This window comes from Brassica rapa, chromosome A07 (assembly GCF_000309985.2).
Source record: "Brassica rapa cultivar Chiifu-401-42 chromosome A07, CAAS_Brap_v3.01, whole genome shotgun sequence".
Lineage (NCBI taxonomy): Eukaryota > Viridiplantae > Streptophyta > Magnoliopsida > Brassicales > Brassicaceae > Brassica > Brassica rapa.
The window spans coordinates 4,481,340-4,492,607 of NC_024801.2; the positions used below are offsets into that span (position 1 = coordinate 4,481,340).

At 33.8% G+C, this 11,268-nt stretch overlaps 1 protein-coding gene across 1 annotated transcript; it reads right to left on the reverse strand.

Annotated features, from left to right (window-relative positions):
• Window positions 1-907: 907 nt before the first annotated feature.
• On the reverse strand, window positions 908-3,978 carry LOC103828476 (classical arabinogalactan protein 9). Its single transcript, XM_009104076.2, has 2 exons — window positions 3,148-3,978; window positions 908-1,190 (listed from the first exon to the last, which is right to left on the reverse strand). Exons 1-2 carry the CDS (start codon window positions 3,595-3,597, stop codon window positions 1,125-1,127), a joined length of 516 nt encoding a protein of 171 aa, XP_009102324.1. The 5' UTR covers window positions 3,598-3,978; the 3' UTR covers window positions 908-1,124.
• Between the last annotated feature and the right edge of the window lie 7,290 nt (window positions 3,979-11,268).

An 11,268-nucleotide genomic window follows, 5' to 3' on the forward strand; every position in this document is an offset into this window, starting at 1 on the left:
TCTGTTGAGGGCGCAAGAGATTATGAAGAACCAAGCTGATAAGACTCGAAGAGATGTGGAGTTTTCAGTCGGAGATATGGTTTATCTGAAGCTACAGTCTTATCGACAAAAGACTGTTGCTCGTCGTTTTTGTCAAAAGCTTGCTGCAAAATTCTATGGCCATTATAAGGTTATTGCTTGAGTTGGCCAGACGGCACATAAGCTTCAATTACCGAATGATGCATGCATTCACCTTGTCTTTCATGTCTCTCAGTTGAAGATGCGTTGGGACATCATGTGTAATGTAGTGATCTTCCTCCAGGCTGTTTGACTGTGGCTGATGATGTGATTGAACCAGATGAAGTACTTGATAAACGTTATAACAGTAAAGGCGAATTGGAGTTATTGCTTAAGTAGCAAGGCAAGTCTTCATTGGCAAATTCGTGGCTGGGTTATCAAGAGTTCATTACTTGTTTTCCTGATTACCAGATTGAGGGCTAGCTGGATTTCATTGGGGAAAGTATTGATAGGTTCAAGAAGGTATATTACAGGAAGAAGGGAGGGAAAGAAGCGGTAATGGTGGTTGAGTAAACCGTTGAGGCTTCATTCAAATAAAAGAGTTATGAAACTTCTGTCTCAGGGAGAGGCTTTGCAGTTACACAACTGAAGGCAACTCTAGAGAGTATAAATAGAGTGGTAGCTTATTGTGTGATCTTTTTGCTTTGATGATGAATGTATTAGACGTTATGAGTCTTTACTTCATAGTCGCCATGAGACTGGTGATTTGTACTTAGTTCGTTATGAGAGCTTGAGTACTTATCACAATCAAAGTTGTATCTCTTTCATTGATTCAATAAAAAGCTACAAGTATTATTCAGTTACATAGATCTAAAGTCTATCATGTTTATGTGTTTTAGAAATGGGAAAATAGAAACAGAAAAAGAGTTCTAGTACACTAACAATCAAATAGAATAAGGAAGGAAGCCACAAAAGAATTCAGTCCATCTCAACTCTCAATAATATCCTCTTCGAAAGATAATAATCCTAAAAGAATTCAGTCTCAAAAGTAATAAACTAATAACAATGGAACAAACAAACGTCGACATAAAAATTAATGCAATGAACACCGTGTGGAAGAGTCTCGCTTAAATCATAAACCAAACGAGAACAGATCCAAGTACCAAGCTTGAAACCATCTTGCTTGCTCCATTCTGCAAGGACATAAGAGTTATGGATCAGCATTTCATTTGTACTGAATAGAGAGGCATCTTTGTATTATGTATACAACGTTTTATAATTTCATCATAATTTAATTGAAAATGAGACTTTTCAGTGAATTTATTAATCCGAGTTACCTCTAGAAAGATTCTCAAATTTACGGGGTCCTAACATAAAGTGTCTTCCAGATTGTGGAGAATTCGATCACTCACGCTTTTGAACTATTTAAATGACTAGAAACTCTTTGTTTTATGACTAAAGTGAAATAGATCTTACTTTTTTGTCAATAATCAAATCTTTTTTTTTTGAGCAACTAAATCTTCTTTTTAAATCAAATATTATTGGTCCGGACTTATAGACACATGAAAGTTGTTTATTACCCACGTTCATAGTGTCAAAATCACGTGACTCCTGCACCCTGATTCGCTACACCTCGAGTTCGAAGATCTCGAGATAGATGTAGCAGCTGCAGCTGTCAAATGGTCCGTTCAGACCTAAAATTTGCTCGACCAATTAGAGCATTTCAGTTTTGGGTGATACTGGGTGGTCTATATTGGACAATGGTCCAAACAATTGTTCTTTTTTTTTTTGAGCAACGGTCCAAACAATTGTTCAACACCAACAGATACCAAGTTTAAATGGGCATGCACATGGACACCCAATAGTATTTATAATTGTTTTTCAATTATTATTTAATACATTTTACTCTCTAAAATTTTAAAATTATGTTTTATCTCCAAAATGACAAAATACTTTTTTTTTTCATGTCAAAACTATATATAGAACTATCTTTTCCGCCAAATCCTATAAATTATATTTTCCCGATAAATTATGTTTTCCCACAAAAAAAAACAAAAAAAAAATTCTGCCAAAATCGAAAATTTACGTTTTCCACCAAATCCGAAAATTTATATTTTCTTCCCTAAACCAAAAATGTGTTTCCCGCAAAAATCATAATATTACATTTTCCGCAAAACCAAAATTACGTTTCTTGCCAAAACTGAGAAATCATGTTTTCCTACCAAAATCGGAAATTATATTTTTACGCCAAAGCGGAAAAATTGTGTTCTCCCACCAAAACCGGAAAATTACATTTTCCCGCCAAAATTGAAATTTACATTTTCCACCAAAATTGAAAATTATGTTTTCCCGCCAAAATCGTAAAATTGTGTGTTTTTCGCCAAAACCGTGAAATTACATTTTTCCTTTAAAACCGGAAAGTTATTTTTTCCCGCCAAAACCAGTAATTTACGTTTTCCCGCAAAAATTGTGAAATTGCTGTTTCCCTCCAAAATCGTGAAATTGTGTGTTCTCTGCCAAACCGTGAAATAACGTTTTCTAGCCAAAACTTTAGAATTCCATGAAAATTGTGATATTATGTTTTCCTGCCAACATTATAAATTATAAATTTTCTTGTTAAAACTATAAAATTACGTTTTTCTGCCGAAATTTTGAAATTATGTTTTTCATAAAAATCGTTAAATCTTGATTTCCTGATAGAACCATTTTTGTTAAAATTGTAAAGCTATATATTTTTTTTTGTTAAACTCCATGGACATCCATTGTCTATTTGGTTTTATCCAGTTGGACAATATACCAATTGATCTTTGTCCAATTAGACATTTATTAATTGGACGCATCCATGTTCGCCCAAGATGAATTGGACTGGGTTCATGGACACACCCTGTTGACACCTCAAGCAGCAGCAACGGTCCGAAAATAGGCAAATACATAACAGCGCGCTAGCATTTACTTGCTAAATTGCGCTACTACTGCTTAATTTAGTGTAGACTAGAGTTCCTATGCTAAATTGCGCTGATATTTAGTCAAGACTAGATTAAATCTAGTCAGAAATTATCCAATGGTACTTAGTGAACGAGTTTAAAAGTTAAAACATCTCAGATCTGAAACGCATTGTAGAAGATCTACTCGAAAAAAGGTTTTACGGACCTGGTCATTTGAGTCGGTGGAGGGTCCTGGAGAGAGGGAAGTGGTGCTTGGTCCGGGAGCATCAGTAGCTGGGGAAGGTGGGCTAGACAACGGAGATGAAGAAGGAGCGTCTGGCTTCGTAGTTGGAGCTGCAGCCGGAACCTGAGCGGGAGGAGATGCAAGAGGAGCTGGAGGAGGAGTAGCAACGGGAGGAGGAGAAGCGACGGGAGGAGGAGTTGCTGGAGGTGGAGAAGCGACTGGGGGAGGTGTAGAGACTGGAGGAGGAGTAGCCGGAGGAGGAGAAGTTGTTACTGGTGGAGGAGCTGAGACAGGAGGAGGAGTGGCTGCTGGTGGCGGAGTTGTTGTAGTCGGTGGTGCTGGTGTGGTGGTTGGTGGTGAAGACGGAGCTTGACCTCCAACGCTGGCGATGAGGACGATACAGATCGCAACAACAGCAAATTGTCGAGCCATTTTTTTCTGAGTGATGGTTCAGTGTAGGGAAATGTAAGCGGAGGAAAGTGAAGGATTTATTTAAATAGAGGAAAGTGGAATCATATAAAACGCAGATACATAGCGTCGTATTAAAGCTGTTTTATTGTAGTACTATAATACAACCCACGATGCCATGTGAGAGTTGGCGGTGCTAGATCTGTTGACACGTTAGCTCGAATGTTATCGAATTATGTTAATGGGATGTCTATGAGTTGTATTTATTGGCATAAAGCTTCCAAGTTACTCTAATTTCCAAGCATGTATACCCAACTTTATCGTAGCTGCTTAACTAAGTAATAACAAAAATAATCTGGATCTCACCGACCGAATGCACAATTATGAAAACCACCGAACACATTATGGAAAATGTCAATAGATTGGCAAAAAAGGGTGGCAAAGTCGGCAATTGAAAAACCAAAACAGATATGAACGGTGACCAAAGAATGAAGAGGAACAATGTGTTCTTTAACATTTCTAAATTTTTTATCATTAATAAGGAATAGTTTTTCTTTTTCATCTATTCTATTAAAACAGCAGTGTGACCCATTGATAAAAGTAGGGTCCAACAAATATTTCAACAATACATATTTTTTTAATGATAATTGTAATGCCCTTTTAATTTTTTAAAGTAACTACTACATGATATTTTTTCGAAACTAAGTAACTAACCACCACTCCTTACAAGTTTGAACTTTGAACATGCCGTTTACTTTTTTTTTGATGCCGTTTACATAGTTTTAATTTTGAGAGTAACCACCACATGTACACGGCTACATTTTTTATATACGAAATTAAATAATTCCAATTTTATCAAAAACATTTTTTATCTAATATATTTATTTAATTACTGTTTTATTGCTAAACAAAATTGTAACAATACTTTGTTATTTTTTTTAAGAAAAATTACTGTTTGAAAATAAAGTACCATATTAATGTGTTAAAAGGTTATGGCACAAATGTATAGTTTAACAATATAATAAATTCAATACAATTATCAAAATAATTTACTAATCATTTTTTAAAAAAATTACGCAAATATAATCACAGATAAAAACACAAATATGATTACAAAAAAATACATAAAATGCATATATGATACAAGGAAAAACACAAGTACATACTTATGAAATTTGATTTATTTAATATACTTACAAAAAATATATATATTATTAAATTCATATCATTCAATAATAAGATTATACAAACACATAAACATATAAATTATATTAGGCAAAAATTTTAAAAACAAAAAAATATACCCGCCCTCGAGAGGGCGGGTCAATATCTAGTTTTATATATTAAAATAGAAGTCATGACTTCTTTCATGTGTGATTTTTTTTTAATTTGGACCATCACTTAGAAATTTTATTAAATGTATTTTATTAAGACTAATAATACATAGAATTTTTAAAATACTATAAACATAATATCTTTTGATATCTTTTCATTTTAAAATTCTAACAAATCTGTTTTAAAAGATTATTACAAGATCTTCATTTTCAAAATTATATTTAAATATTTTCACTAATTTTGAAATTAGTTTAAAATATTATTATACATTAATAAATTCTGAAAACGTTTATAAACTGAAAAATAAAATAAATCTGTAATATTTTATATATTATATAATCATAGTCAATCATATTAAAAGAAAATTATTATATTGAGCTAAATATAATAAAATTGTATTAAATTTATAAATTTTATTTTTGTAAGTATAAAATATTTATGTTCAAAAATAAAATCTAATATGTTGGTACGATGGGTTAACATTAACAAATTATATAATACATTATACATGTATAAAAATTAACATGTATTTCTTTACAGCATATAATATAAAATCTTTGTAACTACTTTAATCATAATATATTTTCATTTTAAATATAATATATATTTATATATTATATTTTAAAATTATAATAAATCTGTGTGAAAATATTTTAACAATAATTTAATGTATTTTAAATTATTATTTATAAAATGAAAAATAAACAAATTATATCCTATTTTATCTACTTTATAGTCATGATCATGTTAAAATACAATTATTATACTTAAATAAATATGATAAAAGTATATTCAATTGATAAATTTATAAATTTAATTTTTATAAATATAAATTATTTATTTTAAAAATATAATATGATGATAGAACGGCTTAAAATTAGCAAACCATATAATACATGTCTAAAAATTAACATATCTTAAACTTTTGTATATACAATAATATATTATCTAAAATGAATAAGCATAAAAAATAGAGAAAAAGACCAAAATAGCACTAAATCAAGTTTTTGTTCCCAAACTAGCACTCAAGGCCAAAAGTCACAAAAATAGCATTCAAGGGGTGGGGTTTAGGGTTTAGAATTTAGGGTTTAGGGTTTAGAGTTTAGGTTTTAGGGTTTAGAGTTGAGAAGTGAGGTTCTGGGGATAAGATTTCAAATTTTAAAAAATAAAAAAATTTAAATTTTTCAAAAGATAAAGTGCTATTTTGGTCATTTTAGTTTTTGAGTGCTATTTTTGTGATATAAACTTTGAAAGATGCTATTTTGGAGATTTGCCCTAAAAAATATTACTAAAAAGAAATCCAGCTTTGAAACACTGGTCAAAATTTGGCATAAATTAAATACTAAATAATTTTCAAATATGTTTTCTCATGAATATATTAATTTCTTAATAACTAAATGCAAATACAATAAGATAAATATATAATAAGAAATGAAAATACATACAGTTTTAAACAATTGATTAATTATAACATGTAAATTATAAAATTATTGTATTTGAAATAGTTATATAAACATTTAAGTATACATGATTAACATTAAAAATATATACCACTAATGTTTAAAAACAATAATTTATGTATAAAAAATTGAAAAAAAACACCCGCGCGGTTGCGCAGATCAAAATCTAGTCTATCTTATTAAAGTAGAAGTACCTAAATGTTTTGTTTGGCAACTTTGATAGTAGTAAAAAAAAAGATGTTTGGAAACATGGATATCTTAATAAGATAGATTTATTATTTCATGCTTAAATCTTTTAGTTTACAATAATTGGACTTTTAATTTTCTTATATCTTTGACCCGTTTTTGTGTTGGTCCACCAATAATAATCAAATAATGCTCTTTGACATACATACAAAACGTTTTATTCCGTATCAAACCAAATCATAGAAACCAAAACTGAAATATTTTTTAACAGTAATATTTTTGAACAGTACCATTCTATGGACCTCTCTGTAACATAATACAGTGAAACATACATAGTTTAAACATATAAACAAAAGTAGTCGAACTAGAACCGTTAACTTTTCGTTTTTTAAAGTTTATATATATTGTAAAATATGTAGTCGCGCAGTCGCGCGAATCAAAATCTAGTTCCTTTTATTGTAGAGAAATATAGAACAAACTCATTCCTCACTAAATATGATAAGGAATCATTGTTCCTCGTCGTTTCTATAATTTTATTCATTTCCGTTTATTTTCTATCTGTTTCCAATGTTCTTGTGGTGGTTACCAGTTAGACCCACAATGTTTTGGTATAACGTGGAGTGTATAAAATCTTTTTTTATTATTGATAAAGAACCAATTCTAGTGAGTCATTTTTTTTTTGCAACTTATTTACATTCATTCATGATTCGTGGCGGTTCCACATTGCTTCTCAGCTATCATATTTAAAAATTCTTTCTTGACTACAATATTTATGGTATATGCGAGTGCATTCAACCTTCTATTGTCTTTATTCATATATTATAAATCAAGTCATTGTCTCATATATTATACATCAATATCGTTCACTTTTACTTAAAATAAATATATAACAGATACCATTTTTTCATCTAATCGCTTAGATGTATAAGTGGAATATAACATATGCGAATAAAAACAAAGCTTTCGAAAAAATAATGCAAAAAGGCACTTATATAAATTGGAGATTTACATACTTTGTGAAACAGAGAAAAACATGATAACACCTATATAAACTAGTTCACCTACATTACTCTAAAAATTGCTATTGTTTGGTTGCTATAGAACACTTGAATCGACCTACATTACACCTCTTCTTCCATTGTCGATTTGCACAAGAGGTTTGGCAACAAGTCCCTTGGAAATCGACCTTTGACTTTTCTCAAAGCTTCTCTTTCATCGAAGAGCTCTCTCTTTCTTGCCGAAGAAAACTCCTTCCACCTACAGGGGTCACAATCAACATATTCTCATAGGTCATGTGGTTCTTATAGATTAGTCATAGTCAACTTAAATTTGAGAATAGGACCTTGACGCCCTCTGATACGGCAAGCAAAGCCCTCCACGCGGCATGTGAATGGGAACAAGCACAACCACCGCAGAGAAGAATCTCTGAAACCTGACCCTATCGCCTGTCCTAAACCTCCCTAATGATACGATTACTTGCAATACGGATAGAGCATGGAAATCCGACACACTAGAGGCGGGGATAGGCTGGGTTTTCAAGGATTCTACTGGCGAGATCAGTCGGGGGGAAAGTCCCAGCACCACATCTCTTCAGCTCTAATGGCGGAGGCTTGATAGATCATGGATTTTACCCACTTTCAGCCATGGTATATAAGTGTTTTAATATATATATACTACTATATAGAGTCTACTTAGAGTATTTACAGGTTCATGTACGTTCTGGAGAAATATGGTGATTTTGGAGTCTTTTGAGATGTAGAACTGCACAGACGTGTCAGATGTCTAGCTGTGGATGGAGAACTTCCGACCATTAGATTGAGCTCATATTTTTACAAAAGATAGAGATGTGAGTTAATTTTCCAATGCCACCGGTTTGAGGTCAATCAAAATCCTATAGCAGAAGTTGTTCCTGTTTTACTGACAAATGGTCAGTCTGCCTCGCGAGAGGAAACTGTCGAGAACATAAAGGAGTGTCGATCAATGCAGCATTGTGCATATCGATCGACAGGGATCTCAGAATGTGGGCCGAGCATATTTGAAAATCGACTGAAGCCCAGAAGTAACCCAAAATTACCAGAATACCCTTGGACGACCAGAAATCCTATTTATGTTATTTCTAAGCCATTGTTGACGGTTACGCATTAGTTTATTGATTGTTCTTAGTTAGGATAGAAGGGAGGAACTCCTTGAGAGTCCTCTTGGAACTCCATTGGTTTTATGGTTGATTTCTATTATATTATTATTCAGACTATGATTTCTATTATTGCTTCCATGTATAGTAATTCTCTTGTTAGATTTAGGGATTTCATGAACTTGTCAAACTGATAATCAATTAGGATTGCTAGGTTATCTATATACATCTACACTAGGGTGATTTGTAATACTAGAATCTGGAGTAGTTAGAAAAGCACGACTGTGTGACTAATTGCTTGAACCTAGAATCATAGGACAATTGAGAGGCACGAAAGTACCATCAATTAACAGAACCCGAGCTCAGCTGGATTATATACCTAGGCGCATACGATAGTTGGTCTAGGAATCTAGTTGAACATAATCGATTAGGTCGTTAATGCTTGTCTGAGGTAGTATCGATCAACGCTCAGGCTATAGCATCGATCGATGCTCGTTCCTTGTTCGCGTGCGACAGCCGGGACAAAGACTTAGGCATCTGATTAGTAATTACCTGTGAAAGCTGGATTACTTGCTTATTAAAATCGAGTTCTAGAATTGAATCTATAAACCTTCAGCATCCTTGAATTGTAGTTTTAAATCTCTTGATTGATAAATCCCTAGATCTAGCAATCATCCTTCCATCAAACAACTCCCTGCCAAGCTGAACAATAGTCTTGTTCAACTTGTTTACTGTTTACTGCTTTGCTATCTATGTTTACTGCTTTAAAAACTATTAGCCTATCATAATCATAAACTATTTAGATCTAATTGGTTTCCTAGCTCCCTGTGAATTCGATCCCTAAGTACTATAACTTGACCTCTTATTTGAGAGAGTATAAATCACTCCTTAGAGTAATTTGAGTAATATCAAATTTGGCGTCGTTGCCGGGGAGCTTTGATTGCCATTAGATCTTATTTAGTTAGATTTAGTCTAGGTTTTACTGTTGTTCGAAATAACTGATAAAACGTTTTTTTTCTGTTTCAGGTACATACATATGAGTACCAGAAGCATCAAGGGAATAGGGCTCTTACTATTAGAGCCACTGGATTTGGAACGCGTGATCCATAAGTCTAAGAGGGCAGTCGACACCCTCCAAACAGCGATTGGCAGCGTAGAAATCTAAGCGTCGATCGACACTGTTCATCCCGCGTTGATCGATACTTTACACCCGATGTCGATCGATACTGTTCAACCTACGTCGATCGACATTATTCAACCTGTGTCGGAAAACACTGTTCGTCCCGATACTGTTCAATGAGGTACTGTTCATCGAGGTACTGTTCACATTAACACTGTTCATACGGGCACTGTTCATCTGAACAATGTTCATCCCGACACTGTTCAACTGGTGAAAAGTGACACCACTTGCGGGGAGACAGAGAGGACCGTAGTGCTCATACTTAAGGTCGATAAGAATGAGATGTTAAGAGACGAAGAAGGTCGCCCTCGCAACAGCGCATGACAGTTGATTAATGCCTAGGGTGTTGTGATCCCTGATGTGAATACTGTTGCTGAGATGAATGACTTTGATCTGAACCAAGAGTGGTATGAATGGGTAGGTCAAGACCCCTTCCAGAGTCTTCCTCACCAAGATCCCAGAAAACACATCGAAGAGCTGGAGGATCTCGTGTCAAGGAGTGAGCAGAATGAAGTGTCCGAATATCACATTCTGCAAGATCTTCTCTTATTCTATCTCTGGGGATGCATTCAGATGGTTCAGTCAACTGCAACCAGGATCTATAACCAGCTGGGATGACATTGAAAGAGCCTTCCTTTACAAATTTCTTGATGACGTTGAAGCAACTCGAGAAAAGGAGAAAAATGATAGATGGGACAGGTTCTTGGCATCGTTAGATGATGAGTATATGATTCCAGTACAGCTGCTCAACGATTTTATTGCAAAAAGGGATGAACAACATGTGTCTGGAGAGCTGAGCAGAGTAGAGGAAGCTGGTACTGAAGATACGACCTCAACGTCGATCGACATCACGACCTCAACGTCGATCGACAGTACGACCACAACATCGACCGATGACAAGACCTCTACATCGATCGATGGGTCGTCATTTTTTTTATAGAATTGTGATTAGAATATGAATATAAATGTAAAATAAAAAAAAGAATATAGAATATTTATATCTAATTCACATCTCCGTCCAGGTATCTTTCTCGTCATTCACCACCTACCAGGCGTTCCTCTTAGTCGGCCTTTTTACAGGGGAATCTCCTTCGGTTGATTATCTGGTTTCAGAAGATGCATTTCAAAACTTTTTTCTCTCGTACCCATTTGCCTAAACTCCGGTGATCTAGCTTTGGCTTATGCCATTACCGCTAAAAATGATATAGAAGAGCATCGATGTATCAAGTTGTGATCTTGTCCCAGATTTAGACAGAAAGAGCACTATGAAAGATTTTTTGGAGCTAGAGGATGAGGCACAACCTGAGAATCTGGATCACAACTTGGAGAAGAAGCTTGATGACTATCAGCACACTTCAGAAAAGGATAAAGAAACATCAAAGGCTAGCATCGATCGACACCAA